The 22,888-nt window shown below is 29.5% G+C and overlaps 2 protein-coding genes across 3 annotated transcripts; one reads left to right on the top strand and one right to left on the bottom strand.

Annotated features, from left to right (window-relative positions):
* Positions 1-1,194: 1,194 nt before the first annotated feature.
* On the bottom strand, positions 1,195-5,594 carry LOC120087317 (probable glycosyltransferase At5g03795). 2 transcript variants are annotated; one of them, XM_039044289.1, is made up of 5 exons: positions 5,102-5,594; positions 3,054-3,965; positions 2,832-2,962; positions 2,398-2,746; positions 1,195-2,146 (listed from the first exon to the last, which is right to left on the bottom strand). In XM_039044289.1, the coding sequence occupies exons 2-5, from the start codon at positions 3,867-3,869 to the stop codon at positions 1,481-1,483; spliced, it is 1,962 nt and encodes a 653-aa protein (XP_038900217.1). In that variant the 5' UTR covers positions 3,870-3,965; positions 5,102-5,594; the 3' UTR covers positions 1,195-1,480. The 2 variants fall into 2 exon arrangements, with proteins under 2 accessions (XP_038900217.1, XP_038900218.1); XM_039044290.1 differs by lacking the exon at positions 5,102-5,594 and adding an exon at positions 5,025-5,048.
* Positions 5,595-21,080: 15,486 nt separating this feature from the next.
* Positions 21,081-22,472, top strand: LOC120086872 (protein FANTASTIC FOUR 3-like). The gene is made up of 2 exons (XM_039043686.1): positions 21,081-21,796; positions 21,978-22,472. Exons 1-2 carry the CDS (start codon positions 21,264-21,266, stop codon positions 22,318-22,320), a joined length of 876 nt encoding a protein of 291 aa, XP_038899614.1. The 5' UTR covers positions 21,081-21,263; the 3' UTR covers positions 22,321-22,472.
* Positions 22,473-22,888: the final 416 nt, after the last annotated feature.

Below are 22,888 nucleotides of genomic sequence, written 5' to 3'. Positions count from 1 at the left end.
TAATTTTCTTTAAACTGGAGGTTCAAATACATAAAACTCTAAAAGTGTGTTTGGTATGTGATAAAAGTAAAAAAGTTGAGTTGAGTTGATTTGGTAATTATTAGTTGGAGAGTAAATTATTTGGGAAGTTAAATTGTTGTGTTTGTTTGCAGAGTTGAGTTGAGTTGGTAATTATTGTGTGTGTTTTTTGTGCAGAGTTGAGTTGAGTTGGAGGATTTGATATAGTTTTTTTGTGAATGAGATTAGTTCTATTTTTTTTCTGTTTGTTTTTTTATTTCATTCTTTTATTTTTTAGTTTTATGTTTTGTTATTATTGATTAATTTTCAAATATATACGTATTTTCTCAAATCATTTATGACATAAACTGAACAATCTCAATTTTTTTTTCTCAATTTGTAGAACATAATATATTATTTTGCATATATTCTTTTAAAAAACTATAATAATTCTAATTCTCTTCAATCGGTAAAACATACCAACAAAATATATTTCATATTGCTGCTCAATTAATTAGTATATTATATATTGTATCTATATATATTGAATGTATGTATATATATTGAAGGTAATTATCTCAATTACTAATTGGTATATTGTATGTATATATATTGAATCTTGTTAACTTAACTTTATTATTTCACCTATCATACGGTTTATTTTTATATAATATGGATAGTATATTTGGGGATCTAAATGGAAAAGATGAGGAAAGAGAGAAAGAAATAAAAATAGAATCCAAAGGTTTGACGATAAAGAAAAAAAAATCAGATCTGGATCCAAACGACAAAGATGATGGAAGAAAGAAAGAAATGAAAATATATTGATTTATAGGATTAGTTTTGAGGGATAAAAAAGAGAGTTTTGAGTGGGTAAAAAATGAGTTTTAATAACCCATAGGTTTGACTATTAAAAAAAAAAATCTAGATCTAAACAGCAAAGATGAGGGAAGAGAAAAAGAAATGAAAATATATTAATTTCTAGAGTTAGTTTTGAGGGGATAAAAAAGAAAGTTTTGAGTGAGTAAAAAATGGAGTTTTAATACCCATAGTTTTCTTTAGGGACTTAACAAACATAGGTAATAAATACCTACCCAACTCAATAACTCATACCCATTTATCAAACAACTCCTAAAAGACAATATCACCACTGGTCCGAGAACTACATATTAATTTTTTTGGTGGTCAAACAATTAATAAAAAACAGTAAGAATGATTTTTTCATTAAAAAATTAGTCTAAATTAGAAAGAAAAAACAAAAATAGATCTTAGAAAAAATAAAAATACAAGAATATGCTATGTCTGTCTACACAGCTATAAATGAATAAAACAATACAGAACCTATCTCTATACAAAGAGGAAAACATAAAGAAATGATAATTACAGAGAAACTTTGCTCATTAAAACCTTTTTAAAAAAATGAATTTAGATTTATACAAAAATTCCCACCTTATTCGAACAAGAGAAGAATGAAAAAAAATCACTATTTTGGTGTAATCTGGTAAAGTCTGTTGTACCAAATGGAGTGTAATATCATATGAAACATATCATACTTTTGAGGCTTTGCATGCCATAGAAAATGAGGCTGCAACTTCTTCACCCTCATCTGCATCTCCCTATACCTCTTATCTGGTATTGAAAGGAGGATTTTCTTCAGATTCGGAATGTCTTTTTCCGCAACGAAAACTGCAAATGATTCCCAGTTAAGAACCTCGAACAGTGGAGGCACGAAGTTATCCGAAATGATCACAGGAACACATTCGTACAAGATGGATTCAACGACTCGGGGGCTGTTGACTTCGTAACCTTTGGCACAGATGCAGTATTTGCTGTTCTTCATGTGCCACAGGTAGTTCTTTGCATCTTTGACCTTTGGCATTGGGCCCGAGATTTTCATGTCGGGGTCTTTTCGTTCCCAATATTCGAGGAGAATTGACCGTAAGTAGCCGTGCATGCTTCCTGCAAAGAAGGCGAGGATCGGCCTCTTCGATGGAGGATTGCCCCCGACATCCCTTAGAGGATTCCGAGCAACACGCACAAATGTTTCGGGAAGAGATACATCCTTGCCAAAAACAAAACCTTCTTTGACATCGGAGTTGCACAGAGCTCTTATGCACCTTGCCATATATTTCCTGGTTTCTGCTGGTGCCTGAGGTCATGCTTATATATATTAGCAAATCGAGATAATGATATTCTAATTCACAGCTAATTTGACAGTTCACATGGTGTTCGAGAGGCTCCGAACACGCTTTGCAAATCAATTCATAGCAGTCCTCTCTTGTCCAAGCATACACAAGTCGTAAAAAAGATTCTAAAATGCATTATATGGAATGCCATTTGAGTTTCGAAAAGGATATTGAATATTGACAACGTAAATGACTAGAATGGAGAAAGAATTACCCAGTCGTGACATGCAACGAGAAAATGATCGGCTCCTCCAGTTCTGTTCCAGTAAGGATATCTTGCACCAATGAAGTCCAAGTAGTTCTTGAGGTGTTGTATGAGGTTCTTATGGTTGTGTGAGTCGTGAACGTATAAGACCTCTTCCAATCGTCGAGAGCTGAATGGCAAGTAAAATAGGTGAGCTTTTCTTGGGTTCTTAGTAACAAATTTTTTGTTTGATTCTAGTATCTTCATGAACCACCCCTCGGAAGCATAGATACTCTGGAGCGGACCCTGGTGAAAGATTGGTCTCTCTCCTTCTCTATAAATGTACACTTTGAGAGTACTCTCCATCAGTTCATAGCTCCTGCAAGATAGGATGCAACATAAATCAACACCAAAAACATCTAGCTATTTGCAAAATTGAGTCCATGCTGGAATTATAATCCCACCTTTTGAAAATGGAAACATTTCGAAACAGAGGAGCGTAAAGATCTGGGTCATTATCTATCACGGGTGCATTCTCGATCTGTAACTTTGCTTGTAGCAGTTCCTGATCAGCAGCTGAAGACCACCATGGTACCTGCATAATTTGAGAGGTACACCAGATAATTGTTTAAACTGACTACGATTTTGAGAGACATTCCATTAAGACAAAATGTTTCAGCACTTACAAGCGGACTGTTGGACGTGCGACTTTCAAACAACAAATTATCCATCTCAGATATTGTATATACTCCTGAAAAGGGGGCTTTAGGCACTTTCTTCTCCTCAGAGACTGACTTGTTTTTTGATGTATTGTCATTACGGCGCCATTGCTCAGTTTTCTCACTCTTATCAGGTTTATCAGAAGTGTTAGGAGCATTTGATCCAACAAACACGTTGTGGCTTGATGTATTTGTAGCAATATTACTTGTATTCCCCACTATCAATGAAGATGAACTTGTTGGCGGAACTGCAGGCGAGGCTGCAAAGTTATCTCCCGAGTGATTATTATACCCTAATGTCGAAACATAGCTTTCTGTTCCATTTATTCCTATCGAATCATTTTGTAAAGAGCTGTCTTTCCCATCGAAGCTTTGATTATTTCCTTGCAAATCCCCATCAGCAGATTCATCATCAACTGTCGAATTATCAACAGGCTCCATCGAATCCCCAGATGAGGAAGACTTATTAGCATCATTATCCATGTCTAATTCTAATGACTCTTTCAAGGTATGATCTTCTTCTGGTACAAATTCATCCTCTCTCTGTTCTTCAAGTGGGGTATCGGCAACGATCTCAGTCTTCGATTTTGGATCACTGACAGGGGAATGAGAGCTTCCTTCTCCTATGACCGAAACCTTACCAGCAGAAAGTAAAGAAGACAGAGAAAACCCATATGGAAGTTCAAAGTATTGAAAAGCCAAAATCATGGCAAACATCAGCCCCATCAGCCACAGCACTCTTTTTGTATCGATTCGAGATATCGAAAAGAGTTCTTGACCCATTTTGAAAAACTGTGCGATTGATACTTTGATGACTTCTAATGACCATAATCAAACCTTGCAGATATTTTAAAACCCCAGACCAGGATGGAAAACACCCTGTCATAAATATTAAAAAGGAAAACCATAATATGATTCATTCCTCTGTTAATATACCAAGAATAAAGACAGCAACACAAGCAGTAATGGAAGGGGAAAAAAATTGAAATTATAACACCATCATGCACTAAAAGCAAAAGCAATGATTCGTTCAAGGCAATAAGCACATTGAGTCCCTTACCATTAAAGTAAAACAGAGGCTACAGATCTACAAGATTTATAAGATCTGCCTCACCAGGATCAGAAGAATTTCTAACTTAGATGAAACCAACTAAAAGACAAAGGAAAGTATAATTTGATTGATTCCTTTGTTATTATGATGAAAATTAAACACCCTGCCATAAATATTAAAAAGAAAACTATAAAATGATTCATTCCTCTGTTAATATACCAATAATAAAAACAGCAAGACATGCATTAATGGGGGAATAAATCAAATAGAGAGATAAGTTATGGAATTATAACTCCTCATGCTTTAAAACATTATTAATGTTTCATTTAAGCACAATAAAAGCTGACAGTGGTAGAGCTACTAGATCTGTAAAATCCATCTTTCTAAATTCTAAGTTGAAACTTGAAAGAAACTCAGTGGATAAGTTACTCATTACTATCCTAATGATCCCTCGTTCGATCTTCCACTCATGTTGGTTGAACTCACAAAAAATAAACAAATAAATAAAAATGAATGAACTACAAGAAATGGGAAGTGTAATTTAAATCAAAGCATTTCAAAATGCTGTTGAGCTGCATTTCATTTCTGCCATTTTTGAATTTGGGCAAACATCAAGTTAATGAAAATTAACGCATATGAAGATACTCTTTCATCTACAATCAAGCAAGTAGAAATCCAGGATTTCAAACATATAGCAACAACAAGATCAAATTGAAGATCAGAAGGAAGGAAATTTGAACCAATGATCTGGTCCATGAAAGAAAGTAAAACTCAATTTAAAAAAAAAAAAAAAAAAAAAAACATGAACCACATCCATTAACACAACACAGTCAAATAAATTCATTATTCGAATTCCTAAAACCCAGAGACGATCTCGAATAACCCACCAGAAAATACTCGATTTCTGTACAAACGAACCAAAAATTCCAAAGAAATAGACTAAAAGAGAGAACAAGATTCAAACCTTCAAAAAATTGAACTCACGAAATGCGTTTCGAAGGGTAATTTTAAGAATCGCGATTCAGACCCATTTGAAATTCTTTTCTGGGATTCACGTGGTTTCTCAGGATCGAAACAAATAACGAAAATCGATTCGATTACCGAGGAGCTACGTGGCTTCTACGGGCTCTAGAAGATGGTTGGAGAACGTGAAGTAATTGAATATGAAGTGTTATTTGCTACTTTGCTTGCTGCTTCTGCTACTGATTTTTCTGCTTTCGTGTTCTGTGTTCAAAAATTATATTTAATGGTTTGGAAGAGGGGCGGCCGGAGAAGAGAGGCCGTTGATTTGATGTTCAGTGAAATGGTGTAAAGAAACGCCGGCCGTTGATTAGTGACTGGCCGCCGCCGATTTGGTCAAAAGAGACGGCGGTATCGGTCGCCGTCATTTGGGCCTAAACCAACGGATTCATTTGTCTCGCTTTCTTACACGCTGCCGAGGAAATCGCTTTCTAAATCTTTGTTTATTTATTTATTTATTTTATTTTTGGTTTGTAGACTTTAACATTGTTTTCCTTTTCACAAACATTTATTGTTTTAATTTACAAATTTTGTTCCTACAATTAATAGTTTTAAAATTACATCCATACAATAATTTTACATTTTTATGAGTAGGATATTAATATGATGAATCGATATTTTTTTTTATTGGATCGTAGAAAAATTTATGAAACATATAAAATAAGTAATAAAATATCATTAATATAGACATAATATAAATTTAATTTTTTATAATATTTTAAAAAATGTCATTTGAAATTATAGATATTTTCATCGAACTTTCTTTAATTTAATATATTGATATTTCCATCGACATTGACATTTTAAATCTTGTCTATAATTTGAGAGGGAAAAATGGGTTAAAATTTAATCTTTATGAATTTAAAAGTTAGACTTTTAGTCTTTATAGTTGGATAAAATCTCCTAAATAGTCTCTATAGCTTGAATTTCAATTATAAACTATATGGACAACTCTAACTTTCTCGAAACTATAGGGACTAAATTTAACATTTAACCGATTAAACACTATTAGCCTTTAATGACAATTTATTTTTATTTTTAGTTTTCATAGTACAGTATTCACACGGACACTATTGGCTTCTTTAAACAATTGAGTTAACAAGTGAAGATTAATACTCAAAAAGTGATAAAAGAAATAGAAAAAAGAAGAAAGTCAACGACTCAACAAAAAAGAATCCCATGATTCACTACCTTACACCAATTTAAATATAGTTTAGTGGATAATTGTACTTTAATTTTCATATTAATCTCTGGCTTGACCATCTCTCTTTTAATATTTACTTGTATAGATCAAGGTGCACGAAAAGATAGAATTAATTAATAAACATGTCGTCATCTTTCATATTATAATTTTTTAAAATATTTTTAATCGACTATATAAATGTTGTTGCAAATTATAAATAATTAAGACATATATTTTTTTAAAAAAAAGTTAGAGATTTAAATATTCATCTCATTTGCTATTAAACTCAATAATGGTCCTCTAAACTTATTGAAAAGTATTAATAATAGACTAAACAAAATTATTTATCAAAAATTCAAAGACTTAAAACGTTATCTTGTCGAAAGTTCAACTAAATATATGACTACTAATTTCAAAATAGTGAAATAATTTTATTTATTGAAATGAATATTTTCAAATTTAAAATTAAAGTGGTAATTTTATATAATATACTGGTTTTTTTAGAAAAATTGAAGTGTATATATATCCATAGGTGAAAAAATACGAATTCATGATCAAGTAATTGGATTGAGAAAATGGAAAAGAAAACGACATTGAAAAATACATCTCTTCATTATACAAATTTTGTCCAGTAAAATTAAAGCACCGTCTAACAATGTGTGGTCAAATCATTTGTCACCATTCAATCTCCACCCAACGCATTGCACCAACATTAAAAAAAAAAACTTAAAAATAAAAATTTTAAAACATAGTATCGTTCATAAAAATCACCTTGATTTCTAAAATGATTGCAAAAATTCACAAAATTGAGCATAATTTTAAAGAACATGGCAACATTAAGTGTTTGGATTGTCAACGAAAAAAGTGTTCTTCAAGAATACATTTTTTTAGAATATTTTTCTTAAATGTGTTTCAAATTTAAACACTTACATGTTTGGTTAGAACTTTTCACAAGTATTTATATACATAATTTTGTTTGGATTGTTATATGCCAGAAAACATTTATACTTCAAATTACCATAAAGAACTATTAAAACATTATGGACTAATTTCATAAAAAATCGCATGTATTTTGTTTTTTTGTTTTTTGTGTTTTTTTAGAAAGATATATATTTTGAACTTAATCACACACTATCTTAAGATTATTGAATTTTTTTTATTGAAGTTAAAACCAAACATTAAATTCATTTTTTTGATTTTTTTTTTGATGATTCAATTTTAAAAGCAGAAATATCTTGAAATGTAAATATATAACTTTGAAAAAATAATTGATCTCTAACAATAAGACATAAATAATAATAATTTTTCATATATAATATGATATCAACTAGATATAAAAAGTTGTGCAATTCGATCATGTTCTTCATTCATCTCCATTTCACGAATTGAAACTTTATGTTCTTCGTTGGCATCTTCATGATTCTTTCATCATGTGAAGGTAGTGGCATTCGTTGTCGTCATAAGGCTTGAACTCAAAATCTGTTTTTGAGTGAACTCTTATAAAGTTATGGAGAGTCATTGAAGCACTACCAATTTTTACTTATTTGACGAATGGAAAATTATGCATTTGTTAAACCATTCTCCATCCATTCTTCCAAACACCAAATGACTTTTTCAAATTTAAACACTTCAAAATGCATTCCAAACATATCCTTAATCCATCTAGATAATTATTTTCTAAAAATATTTTAAAAAATAGTTAGAGACTATTCTGAAGAATTAAAACAAAGTAATAAAAAAAAAAATTAAACTTATGTTAACGGCACAAATGAAAAATTGCATTCCATAAAGATCAAATATCTGCTCGTTTCCTCTAATTTTTTTAGGATGTGCTCGTTTTCTCTATTTTTTTTTTATTAGAATTGAAATATTGATCTAGCTGAGTTGTGGCTAGCAAGCTAATATTTTTCCTATTAGATTTTAATTATGTAAAAAAGGAAGTTTTCAAATTATTTAGAAAAAATTGGTGGTTTTTTGTCTCGCATTCATGAATATATTATTATTTTTTTATTAATATTCTCTCAATTTTATATAAAAAATAATAATAGACCACCTGTCCGCCTGTCGTGTAGCGCCTCGTTGATCGTGAATTCTTTTTAATTTTGTCTTTTTCCATTTTAATATCAACATAAATTCTACCCGTTTCCTCCTTCTTCCTTCATTTTCTCCCTAAACATCGAGAACCAGTCTTCCATCTCCTTCATATTTTCTCACCAGCCATTCTTGTAACACCTTCAAAATATTTCTCCCCAAATTTAACAACCATCACAATTTCCACCATCTTCATATTATTAATTTGTTTTAGTACAATATTTCTTTTGGTTTGATATATTTTTGTTATTTAATAACATATTAAGTTTTTTATAATCTCGTACTGATTTTTTTTTCATTTTGTTTACCGTGAATATTATTTCGAATAAGAAATTCTACAAACTATCATTTGAAGTTTTTTTTTGGTAAGGTGCAATATTTTTCTTTTAGTAAATTGATATATTTTTAATAGAAAATTAAAATTTTTATAATTTTGTATTGATTTTTTTTTTATAGTGGGTTAACTTTTTTGTATTGATTGTGATAATATGAGAAAGGAGAATTACATGCGATTACCATTTGGTTATATATATTCAGATTAACTATTAAAAATAGGTTATTAGACTTCTAAATGGTTATAGTTTTTTTTTTAAAAAAAATTTCAATAAGTCAAAGGACATAATAAACTCAAAATCAAATGTACTATAAAAAAACTTATTAGATGGACTATTAAAAAAAACTTAGAGATTTATTAGACACTCTTAGAAATGTAAGGTAATTGTACATAGACTACAAAAATTAAAAAAAAAACAAAAAAATAAAAAAATGTAAGTGTTTTTTTAATAGTAGATATTATTTCTTTATTTTATAGTGGATTAAATGGGGAAATATAGACGTGTTATTTTATAATGAATTAATTGGAGAATTTATTTTATAGTAGGTTAATTGGATGTTTTATTTCTCCAATTAAACAAAAATGTAAGTGTCTAAGATGTCTATAATTTTATATCATTTTTTTTGTTATTTTGTTTACAGTGGATATTATTTCTGAGAAAAATTCTACAATCGATAATTCAAAGATTATGTATATAGTTATTTACTTTTATTTGAAATGATGTATTGATTATTGAATATTGAATGTTTGAATGTTAATGTTAATGTTATTATTGTTGTTGTTGTTATATTTAGTCATTGGTTTATTCCATCATTATCATTATTATTATGTTTACAATTTTTTTTATATTTTTTTTGTTACATATATTTTGTGTTATAGGCATTCTTACGTTAGGTTAAGTTGTATTATTCACCATAATATTGTAAATTTTATGATGATTAAAAAACAAAGATGCATGTCTATATAAAAAAAAATATTTATCATTGATTTCCTAAATGAGGATGCATGTCTATAGTAAGAATATTTATCATTAATATTTTCGTCATTTAATAGAAAATCAATTTTCACATGATTTTGTACCTATTTTATTATTATTATTATTTTGTTTAAGGTGGATATTATTTTTTTAAAAAAATATTTCTTTTTAGAAATAGGAAACTTGAAACAAAAAATAGGAAATGAGAATGTCATCCAACCTGCGTCCAAATATGTTAATTAGGCATTTTTTTTAAAGAATTAAACACTAATGCATACTTTCTATTTTCAACCTATTGTTCGAACAAACATTTTTTTAACAAATAAATGATGAATAAAATCAAAAAATTAAATATTTTTTAAATATAGTTGGTCTAATTAAATGTTCAAACAAAAACTATTAAATGTTTTAAATGGTCAAATTAAAATTTCATTTTGAGTGCAATATTTTTTTAATATAGCTGGCTTTATTTACGTAGTGATAAATATTAGTTTGCATTGGTCAAACTACAATGGACGTTGTGGGATTTGTATGCTAAATGCATGGAAACATCGTTAATGGGCGAAACGGTATAGAATATGATAATAAACATGCATTGCCAAGTTGACTTCAACACATTAATCGATGGATTATGTGATGCATTATCCATAGATAGAGATGATGAGGTAGAGGTAATATTTAAATATGGTAGTTATGTAGCGGGATCTACTTCTACATTCCTATACCATTACGAGGTGAAGCTGATATATGGTTTATGATGAGCAACGCTCTATACCCTCCAAATAGAGTTGAACTATATATATCTCAACTCATGTCCCAAGTCCAACCTCAGCAAGAGAAATTGAAACTACTATTGAGTTAGAAAGTCATAATGTGGAGAATGAGCATTGTGATTCAACTATTGCCACAAACGACGAACAAGTTAAAATAGACGATGATGATATCGATCTAGATCAACTACGAATGCGTTTTTTTTATAGTGATAATAATATTATATGAATTCACTTAAATCAAACACTAATGAGATGTTTAATCTTAGTAAACAGCTTAAATTGAATCACTTATAATAATTTAGAAGTTTAATGAAACAATGATGTATTTCACTTTTTTTTTTTACTAAATTAGGAAGGTGTTAATTGGTGCATGGGCATAATTTAGATAGAATTATAAAAATAATTATAGAAGTTAATCCACAAGTTTTGGAAAATTGTAATTTAAAAAGAAAAAAAAAAGTTAGAAAGAATGAAAAGGAAAGTGGAAAAAGTGGGTTGTCCTTACCTTCCCTTTTAAATGTCTTTGACATTGTTAGTTGACGCAGATTATTATTATTTTTTCATTTTCATGAATGCATCTTTTGAAGAGAGGTATTCAACCATTTTTTTTTAATAATTTTTTTATATGAATGCGAGGAAGACTAATAAAAAAAATATTTATGAATGCGTCTCTTGAATAGAGTATTCACATAAAGACAAAAAAAAAACCATCCTTTTTATATTAACTAACGAGGGTGTCCCATGATTTGATAATGCGAACAATTCGGATTATCCCATAAAGATTGAGTTAGGTTTGTTTTAATTTTGGGTTGAGTTAGATTGAATTTTTTATTCTTTTTTCGGATTGAGTTAGATCCGGATTACATTTTTTAAAATTCGGGTTGATCCAATCCAACCCGAGTTTCTAATATTATTAAAATAGATATAAATAGATATATATATTATAACTTATTAATATTATATCTCATGCATATTTTTATGATGTATGTTTGAAGTTTATATAGATATCTTGGATTTTGATATTTAACATTTGAGTTCTATGAAATTTTAGTTATTAATATGTATTCTATACATATTTAAGTATTTAAGAATTTTAAGTTAATAAAAATGATAATAAAATAAATAATTAATTAATTACACGGACAACCCAACCCGAATTTTAAGGGTTTGGTTGCAGACCCTATTCGAGTCACTCGGATAGCCAATCCGAATACTCCAAACCCAATCTATGTACACCCTTATTAACTAATCATAACTTGCAGTAAGCATGTGGATGATTAGTCTCTGAAAATTTGTATGAAGGTAATAAATTGGTACATGTCGAGCAACACCTTTTTTTTTACATCTCATCGAATTGTCTATTAATAAATTGTGATGTGGCAAATTCATCTTATTTCTTTTTTGAAATATTTTAATTTTTTTCGTGCATCGATAATGAAGCGGATACATAAAGATGGGTGCATATTGAAATTCACTTTTACCATTTTTTAAATTCTAAGAAGTACAAAGTATATGTGTTAATTTAATTGCATTTTTTTTTTTTACTTTATTCACCCGAATTTTGATTTGGTCATTTTTAGACCATCGAGAATGATCTATTAATTTTGTTACAATTAATTAGATATCTTGTAGAATTAGCTTATAATTTATTTTTTTATGTCCAATAATCCTCTAATTTATGAGATTTGATATGGTTCTTTAAATATTAGATTCCAATCGATTACTCCGATTATACCCTTAAGCGACCTTTCATGATTTGGAGTATTTAAACCATTTATTAAGTTCAATTATAATACAATAACAAAGATATTTTACTAATTTATAGGGCCATTCAGATTTAAAATATTTACAGGTATAATACAATATAAAATAATTTGTAAATGTAACAAAATTTATGTCCAATTTTCAGAGTGTGATAGACTATATAGTTAATAATAGTCAATTAGTAATACAATCGATCACCGATAAAAGTCTCAATAATAGAGTATAGATTTTGCTATATTTACGATTTTTTTTAAAAAAAATCATTATTCACTTGATTATTATATTAACCATAAAAATTCTACCTATTATAATTATCCATTTTTTTTTCTAAACGATCTATTAAATTTTGTGATTTCACCTTATTAACCCAATTTTTCTTATGATTGCAGGTATACTTTGCCCAAAAAGGAAGGACATATGCCCAATAAGAGGTTTAGAATTGAATGGGCTTTAGGCCCAAAATTGGGTTCTAGGACTGTGGTCTATCATCCGGATTGAATGGGCTTTAGGCCCTAATCTAAAAACTGGGCTAACAGAAGAAAGGACAATTTTTAAGGTTTCATTTAAAGATATGACAAACTCATTTTAGGTTTTGAAAAATAGCAAATTGATTAAATAAATAATTGATTAATAATTTGTGAATGTCATAAATACCCTATAGATTACATTCTCTATTTAAAAAATACTCAGATCTTTTAATGCTAATAAAAAAGATTATTTCCCCTAAATTAGGTTGTAACTAACTAACCAAATCTTAATTAAATGGTAAAAATAGACAACACAAAACAAATCAAAAGTTGAAAATAAGAAACCCGATAAATAAAAACTTAATATAGAAAAATGGACCAAACCTCTCTCGACAGTTTTTCGAAGTATACCAATTGGAACATACCACAAATGGGTATTCTAACCATTAAACTATACTAACTACTGTCTCACAACAACATATGAGAACATAATTATTGTGTATTTATAATCTAGAACTAAAGCTCTATATAAATACTTACAAAAAAAAAATGGTGGATAGATGATACTTACTTCAAAATCGTAAACAATAAATACAAATTCTCAATCAAATATAACAAATCCTTAACAAGTTTTATGATTGTGCAAAAAAAAAAAAAATAAATAAATAGGAAAACAAAAATTTTAGATAAAGTGATATTTGAAAATAAGATAACATAAAAAAAAAAAAAGACGAAGAAAAAGAAGGAAGCATAAATGAAAAATTGGAGTAGAGTGAAGTTTCAAAAATCACTGATTAAAAAATGGAGAAAGAAAAGAAAGAAGTAAATAACGGTATAACACCTTGTAAAAATGATATGATGCTATACAACCCAATTTCCCTCTTCCTTAATTGAGCTTCATTAAAACGGTATTACATCTTGTAAAAGGAAAAGAAAGAAGCAAATAACAAAAGAGTAAAAAGAAAGAAGCAAATAATAATTTTTTAAAAATCAATATTCATAAGTTAATTACATTGTGATTTTAATATCGTTGAAGAAAAATTGGTGAACAACAAAAGAAAGAAGTAAATAGACTACTTACTGGAAAGTTATAATCTTGTGAAATAAGGGACTAAAATTATTGAGAATACAAAAATAATTATCCATTAATTATTTCTCTTCCTCTTCATCTTCTGATTTCGAATTCACCATATCTATTTTCCTTTATCAAGCCTTCATCGCATTCTCACTATCAAGATTTTCTTTGGTGTTTATAAAAGAATTGGTGAAGAATAATTTGGAGCATGAAAATGTATCATGACTGCGCTCTAAGAAAGTCAGCTCCTCTATAACATAAGTTTATAGTAAGTATTTAGGTAATAACTCCGGGAAAGAAAGAAGAAGAAACAAAATAAATATATAAAATGAAATGTATAATGAAATAAGAAAAGAATGGATGAATCGAAACAATAAGAATAATATGAGATTTGAATATATATATATATATAAAAGAGAGAGAGAAAAGAAATGGAAAATAGCAAGATTTGAAAACAAATATTTGTTATTATCTCAAAGTTTCAAACATATAGGAGATTTTGTAGGCTATATATAATATAGGAAGACCAAAATGAAATTATGATGTAATACAAAATATTATTGAGGGCATTTTAGGATTAACTAAAAAACACATTCCTTGTAATGGAGGCATTTTGCCATAATGTAAAAGAATTTTGTCATTTGCTATTTTTTCAAATGATATTGTAATTACTGCTATATGCCTGAATATTCCTTTAGAGTACTTGTGAAATTTCTCTCTCTATTTTACAAGTGAAATTTCAAGTTCACTTGTGATAGTGACTTACATGAAAAATGAGCTTATACCTATCATGTTACATGTAATGTTTAAAACATCGACATTAATGAAAATATTAGTTTCTTCTTAAAAAAAAAAAAAAAAAAAATTTAATAGTTACTTTTATAGTTGAAGATAGTTGCTATAACAAAACAAAGAAATCATTTAATAAAAGCAATGTTGATTATAAGTTTCATTTTCAAAAGCTAAATTTAAAAATAAAATAAATATAAAAAATGGATTTGAAGTTTTGATAAATTCAATCAAGAATATAGTTTGCACAACTTCCATTTGAGAATAAAATTATGAAGCTAAAAAGTCTAATTAAACATTCTTAATATCATAATTAAGGAGTGTAGAACTATATGAGCATATTCAACAAGAGCATAATTTTATTCATACATCACTTCCCACATATTTCGAATAACCCCACTTAATTAGTTAAGAAGCATCATAGTGTCCTACGAAAGTTTGAAGTACCTTACTATGGTTTTAAATCCACAAAGTATAATGATACAATTTTACTATTTTAAGCCACTGTAATATGCAACTATTAACTCATGTTCGAATTAGTCGAATTGAGCCTAGCTTAATAGTAATTGACATGCACTTCCTACTTTAAAGTTGGACGTTCGTTCTTTCATCTCATACCAAAAAAAGACCATTATGTCACATAATTCAAATGTTTTAAACATAAACTCTCAACAAAGGCAGAAATTTGTCGATATTAAGGAAATGCATTGACAAAACTACCCTTTGACGATGTGTGTAGTTTTGGCGTTGGTAAAGAGTTTTCCAATCGTAATATTCCCCCAACAAGTTTCTTTTTATCGAAATGATCTTGGTTGGCATGTTTTTTTTTTCTAGTATTTTTTATTGTTGAGATAAAAAAATTTTGAATTCTTATAGTGGAGGTTCAAATCCTTCACCCTACATGTTGTTGAAAACTATTAAAAAAAATTCAAATCCACCTAAGGCCCTAACAGTATCTATTATTTATTCATAATATATCATAAACTTGCCAAAAATATTATGCTTTGATGAGAATTAAAGACTAACTCGTATTACTAACTTCTTAATTGTAGTTTTAGGGACAACAAGCCTTCTATATATATTAGTATGATATTATCCACTTTAGATATAATCGACACCTCGTTAATATAGATGGTCATCCTTACTTGTATATACCTGACCATAATCTTCTCCTTATTATTAGATAACATGGATTGTAAAAATCAAGGGACCTCACATCTTGAGAGGGTAATTTTCTAAAGAGAACCCTAATTGTTGCATAGTAGAAATGATGAATGTGACATAGGAGCAAGTAGATGACAATAAAGATATCCAGGATTGATTTCTTGTGTCTGTGGAGCAGTGGAGGAGGACGTTGTTGTTTGAGAAGTAAGGGCAGTGGGTAGGTATTGATCTGGTTGAGGGTGGAGTCATCAACATAGCCAAACAGAGCATGGGGTTTTAAGATAGCAACAGACTTGAACTTTCCATTATACGTAATTGGTAGAATCTAGATGGACAAGGACGATATTACATATGTTTAAGAGGAGATACGTTCAAGGAGGATGTTTGGAAAGAAGAAGATGTTCTTGCCATTGGATGAGAGGAAAAATAAAGAGAAGATGTTCGTCGACTGCTCTGATACCAAGATGAGCCTCAAAATAGAGATAAAAATATCAATATGTATTTTTCATTAGGACTAGTCGCAAATCGTCACATCATTTCTCCAATTACTGACGAAATTAAAAATCATCAAATTCGAGACTAATTAAAGGTTGACACATATCCTAAATTGAAATTAAAAACATAAATTGGCAAATCTCGATGATGCCACGTGTTTTCATCGTGACCGTTGGATCAAATAAAATAATTTGATCAAATTTGATATTAATATTTGGGTTAAAGTTCAATTAAACCAGTTTAACTTATCCCAAAAGCTAATTAAGGCCCAAATCCAGTTAGTTAGGCCCAATGGTCAGGTATATGTACCAATCAAACTAAGTTCATAAAGCCCACCTAAAAACTCTATAAATGAAAAAGTTCTCATTTATTTGAAGGGTTAGAATTTCTCCACTCCATAAGGCCTAGAGAGAATTCTCCCAACAATCATAATACTTTTGCTGAATACTAGAAGTAAGACTTCAACTTCAAGAACATCACCAGTTCCCCTTCGTAAGAATTCTATAAACAAAATTAAACAAAATTAAAGGATAAAGCTAGAGATCGAACAACATCCACATCAAATCTACACAAACATAAATATTGATAGAAGATTTACAAGAAAAAAAATCTATATATCTGTTACAACTACAAGAAGAAGATTTAAACTAAATAATCCTGATACTTATCTTAGTCAATGTAGAACTTTAGTCGCATTTTTAATCTTAAAATTTATCTATAATTCTTTTTAATGCTTAGCATTTAGATTTATTATTGTTATTATTATTTGACATATGCTAAATTTAGGATTTTTTTTTTTTTAAAAAAATTACTCGAGAGGGAACACAGAAAAGTGGATGGACTTTGAGGTGCAGCACTTTCTTAGGGAGACAAGATCAAAGCAAAACCCTAAATTTACTCATTCTAATCCTTTGGATTTTAGAGCATGGTGACGTGTATCATCTCTAAATAAACAAAAAATAAAGTTTCAAAATTATAATATGGGCTTTAATTATTATTTGCAATATGCAATATGTGAGAGACACCTGGCCTTTTGTTGGACAAGACAATATATATAGCTAGAGATGAAAAAAAAATAAAAGGATTTGAAATGTATTCACAATGTTGGGGAATTGGGAGGTTAAGTGATTGTAGCTAGAGTTTGTTCTCTCTCTTTTTGAAGAATATGTTTAGGTGTGAGTCCATCTCATTGTTTACCTATTTCTGGCACCAACTTGCAATGACCAAAAAAAAAAAAAAAGTGAATTGTTGTTGGTTGTCTCCTGATATTATTATTCATAGTTTCAGACCGGTTAAATTGTATAATATTGATTAAAAGATTTAAAATTTAAATCTTCACTTTACATGTTGTCTTGAATGAGTGAGAGAATTTAAAGATTGAAAGAGGACGTGAATTCATGTTGTTTCATTTTATAATGTTATTATATAGAAGAAACGAGTAAAAATGTAGTGGTTTAAGGAATAAAAAGATTTAGCTTCATGATTCATGTTACGAAAATGTGGGCATGCCCTATTCGCTTCATGGAATGGCTTCCATGACCCCTTCCCATGCAGTCTTTTGCTTCAATATTTTAAAATCAAAGAAATTTTCTATTTAATGGCGTACTTTAGACCATTAATTCACAAACAAAAAGTCAAATCCCTTTTAATTTGGGTTTTGGAGAGTTGATGACAATTTTTTTTTATCAAATATTTGGAGTTTAGGAGTTTGGTCCACATTAATTAATAAATCTATTTATTTACATTCCTAATCATCAAAATACTAAATAGAGAGGGGTTCGATTTTTTTTCTGGATAGTGAAAATGTGAATCTTGAAACTCAACAATAAAAATCTTAATTTTTAAATTATATGCTCATTTTCATAAATATATATAGGATTTCATTAAAAAGGAGTGCATTCAAGATAGACTCATTTTTGCACATTTCACTCTAATAGAAAATGATCTAAAATAACCTAAAATCCGAAAACTCTATCAAAATGACCACTTTTTTTTTTTTAAAAGAAAAAAAAACATGTTTTTAAAACATTTTTAGATGTAAAATATACTCACTTTTAAATGTACTTCTCAATTTCTTCTCTCTACTGTTTTTTCTTCTATTACCAAAACATCAAATACCAAAACTGATCTAAACAAAATTGCAAAGCAAGAGCTTAGCGATTGCGCACTCTAGGTTAGTTAATTACATATCGGAGCTTAGTGACGACACACCTTTTGTTGTGCGAACATTAATTTTGTTTTAATCATGTTTTTTTTTTTATACAATTCTATTTTAATTAACAACTAGTTTTCATACGTTAATTAGTGTTCTTTCCAATCATACTTTTAATTTATATAATATATTAAATCATCTTTACTTTTAAATGACTTTACAAAGTTTCAATTTAGATCATTTCTGGTATTTGATCTTTTGATAATGTAAGAAAGAAACACAGAGAGGAGAAATGGAGAATGATTCATCTAAACTAAAGACAAACTAGGTATTTCACATCTCAAAAAGGTTAAAAAAGTACGTTTTTAAAAAAGATACCAGTTTGATAGAAGTTTCTTATTTTAGATTATTTTGAGTAATTTTTCGATCACTCTGATCACAGTAAAAAAATAAAAATAAATAATATTTTTTAAAAACTAAATAACAAAAAAGTCGTGAAATTGAGATAACCAAAATAAACCTAACCTATGATGTAGTCAAACATCTTTGTTCATTAATAATCTCATTCTTAATTAAAAATAAAATTTAACTTTTCCACCTATCATAAGAGAAAAGTTGAATTCTACATTCACCCACTTGCTTGTGTCCTAATAGCCACCATACAACAAACATGTTGGCTCTATTTTCTCCATACATTTTTGTTCTCTTTCCCTACATGTAGGATAGAGGGAGTAAACTTTCTGTTAAACAATACAAAATACTTTTTAATTGGGAACGTTTTAATAATGTTTCCAAACTTTAATATTCGAAATTATTTTAAAAAATACTATCCATTAATTAAAATGATGAATAAAAATCAATAAATGTATACAAAAAATTAATTGAAAATGCACACATGACATAAATTTTTACAACATTTTAATGTAAATTAATGTGGCCTCATGCGTAAAAATTGGTTTCCTGAGTCGTATTATAAATGGTTAAAAGTTAATTTTTCCATAAAAAAAACAAAATAATAATTTAGTCTCTAAACTTTGATTTGTAACGATTGAATAATGTAATTTTAATTTTATAACAATTTAGTTCTTGAATTTTACTGTATAACAATTTAGTCATTGTACTTAAAATTTATAACGATTTAGTCCCTGTTGAAAGAAAAGTTTTGAATCAATCACGAATTGTCACGTCATTTACCAAATTAATGGCGAAATTACATATAATATAATTTGGGACCGATTAAAAGTTGACATGTGTCCCAAATTAAAATTGAAAATGACAAATCTTGATGATGCCACATGTTTTCACATGACTGATGGATTTGATAAAGTTCAATTGAGCCCAAAAATATACTTAGTTTATCCAAATGCCAACTAAGGCCCAAATCCAATTAATTGCATAAACCAACCAATGTCAAGCCCACAAAGCCCATCAGAGGTAAGGCGTTCTATTTGTGGGGTCAGAAATTTTGCACTCTAGAGAGTCTAGAGAGGATTCTCCCAACAATCAAAAGACTCCTTTACTCTAAAACTGATCACACTTGAAGACTGAAGAATATCACACGCTCCATTTCCTCAAATCAAGCATACGCGTTCAACTGAGAGAGAATCGGAGGATCAAGTACTAAAGATCAAATCACATCCGCGTCAAATCTACATCAACATAAGTTCAACTCCACGAAATATGTTTCTCTAGAAACCTCGTACTAACAATCCCTATTGTAGAAATTAGTGTTAAATTTAATGAGATTTCTTACATAAATAAATCGATATACTAATTAGAGGCACAATATTTTTATAAAATACAAAATCTACATCATAATTATAAGATTAAAAAAATGGCATCAAATTTTGATTTATTTATTTTTTCTTTTGTATGTTAGGGACTAAACTAGCTATTACTAATTTGAGAGTACAATAACTAAGGCTCCGTTTGGTAATCATTTGATTTTTTGTTTTTGTTTTTAAAAATGAAGCCTATATCATCTACATTTCTTATCATGATTTGCATCTTTCTTAATTTCTTACCATGATTTGCATCTTTCTTAACTATAATGGTCGAATTCTTAGCCAAATTCCAAAAACAAAAACTACTTTTTTTAGTTATCAAAATTTGGCTCGATTTTTTAGACCACCGGTGAAAAGTAGATAATAAGAAAGAAATTTGGCCGTGGAAGTAGTATGTATAAGCTTATTTTTCAAAAACAAAAACAAAAAACAAAATAGCTACCAAACATGACCTAAATTATTAGGTACTAAAGTTTAGAGAATAAATTATTATAAAACTGAAAATATAAGAACTAAATTGTTACTTTCATTAAAATTTAAAAATTATCTAATATAAATTATGTCAATCACACAACTTTAGATCCAAATGATGGATAATCTTTATTATAGTTGAAATTGAATTGTGGATGATGTTAAGTATGTTTTTCAATTTTCATAATAGCGAAAAAAAAAAACTCACAAATTTTAATTGAAAATTTAGAAAGTTTAGAGTAATATTCAAAGCTTAACATAAAGTTTTCAAGTGTATTTTGTATGATTTAAACCGAAATTTGATAAGCTCTGTTTTTAATTTCTTTCAAAAACCAACTTTTTCACATTTTCACCTATAAATTCCTGCCTTCAGCCACTTCTTTCTTCATCTTTAACTCCCTTCTCTCTCCTCCACAAGCTAAGTATATCTTCAATTCCAACCAAAACCCATCTCATTTTTTTGTGTTTTGAGCTCATACAAACTTCAAAGTTTCAATCTTTTTGGCTATTTATTCATACCCAAATCTCACTCTTTTCCCCTCCTCTGTTTTTTTCTTCTTTGTTTTCGAATTTGTATACACCAAAATAATGTCGTCCAGTATCTATCAAGGGTTGCAATCATGTCTTATGGAACCACGTGTTTTAAGGCTCAAATTGACTCCCTGCAAATCCATTTCTTCCCCGCCGTCGGCCCAAGAACAAGATTCCGATCTCTCTGCTACTCATGCTGACCTACAATTTGAAACCCATCTGAAAATGGAAGAGAATGATTCCGCCGGTGCCGGCGCCGGCGCCGGAGATTCTCCTGCAGAAAACAGAGTCGCTGGGAATGACGGCGGGAATGGTGTTGGTGGATGGAGCTTTCTCCAAGCTCCGTCGGGTGTGGATGGCCATCCTCCGGCGAAGCAATATTCCCCGACGATAGCGCTCAGCCAGAAGAGTCTTGAAATGTGTACTGAGAGCTTGGGCAGCGAGACCGGCAGCGATGGCAGCGAGATTGGCGGCGACGAGAAAATGTCTCTGTTTTCATCCGACGAAACAGAGATTTCTCCGTCGTATAGCTCCGGCGGAAAGTCAGTTAAGTTTTCAAAGCTTCGAACGAAGAAACTCGTCAAGCCCAGGTAAAACGATACTCAATAGATTACGATATATTTAATCTTTTATATATACTCTTACTCGTACTATTAAATTAGCATGAGTCTAACATTAATAGAAGAGTAAATGACATTAATTTTAAAAGTTAAATCTAAATATACGATGTTATGTATATTTAATCACTTAATTCAAATTCTTAATCTACAGTTATCCTCCACCATTGACGTCGATGAGTGGGTCAATGAGCGTGAAGGTGAAGCCTTATCGGGAAGACGGGCGGTTAGTGTTGAAAGCGGTGTCGATTCCATCGACGAAGCCATGTTTTGAGGTGGTGCGTGGCGGGGGAAGGCTGAGGTTGAGGTTGTTGAAGCATTGTCTTTTGTTGAATAGTTTAGAAGAAGGAGAGGAAGAAGTAGAAGAGAAAGGAGAGAGGGAGGAGGCTGAGAGTACCGAGAGCGGTGAGCGGCGGCGGAAGGGGAGGAGATGCAAGGAAGGTGGCGGAGGAAGAAAAGAGTTGGTGAATTGGGAGCCATTTTTGGTCTCCACTTGAAGAACTTCTATTATTTCCCTTTTATTCTCTAATTTCTGACTATGATGGCTATATCATGATATATTTTGTATGTTTGATTTTGCAATGTACATGCTAATTGCTAATGGCAGTTATTATGGTTACTTTCTCTCTCCTCAAAAAAAAAAAAAAAAATTGTATTGTGAATTTACTAGTTCAACAGTAGTTATCTAAAAAATAATTAAATCGTTACAATTAAATCTTCATCGTTGCAACTTGATTGATGGACGACGAACAAGATTGCAATATCTAATACGACAATGTTAAAGGTTGCACTTAATCCATGCATCTCCTTTTCAATACATAGTATAAAAAAAAATTAATTTTGTAAAAAAATTGTCACATGACACATTTTTATTGAGTATTATCTAGCTACATAATAGATTATTGCAGCTCGAATTGCATCTAATATTTTTTCTATATGATAATTATTCCTATAAAGGGTCTTATAAATTTAAATTCATATGGGTTTTTGCAATTTTTTCCTTTAGATTTTGTGATTAAATGTCATCTTTAGCTAAATTATAGCAGTGAAAGTTCCAAACCCCAT

This window comes from Benincasa hispida, chromosome 9 (assembly GCF_009727055.1).
Source record: "Benincasa hispida cultivar B227 chromosome 9, ASM972705v1, whole genome shotgun sequence".
Taxonomy (NCBI): domain Eukaryota; kingdom Viridiplantae; phylum Streptophyta; class Magnoliopsida; order Cucurbitales; family Cucurbitaceae; genus Benincasa; species Benincasa hispida.
This window is presented reverse-complemented; position numbering and strand designations above follow the sequence as displayed.

Coding starts and splice junctions, on each gene's coding strand:
- LOC120086872 (XM_039043686.1), top strand. CDS start 21,264: ATGTCGTCCAGTATCTATCAAGGGTTGCAATCATGTCTTATGGAACCA. Junction 21,797..21,977: donor AAGAAACTCGTCAAGCCCAG/GTAAAACGATAC, acceptor CTTAATCTACAG/TTATCCTCCACCATTGACGT.
- LOC120087317 (XM_039044289.1), bottom strand. CDS start 3,869: ATGGGTCAAGAACTCTTTTCGATATCTCGAATCGATACAAAAAGAGTG. Junction 2,747..2,831: donor AATGTTTCCATTTTCAAAAG/GTGGGATTATAA, acceptor CCTATCTTGCAG/GAGCTATGAACTGATGGAGA. Junction 2,147..2,397: donor TCGTTGCATGTCACGACTGG/GTAATTCTTTCT, acceptor GCATGACCTCAG/GCACCAGCAGAAACCAGGAA.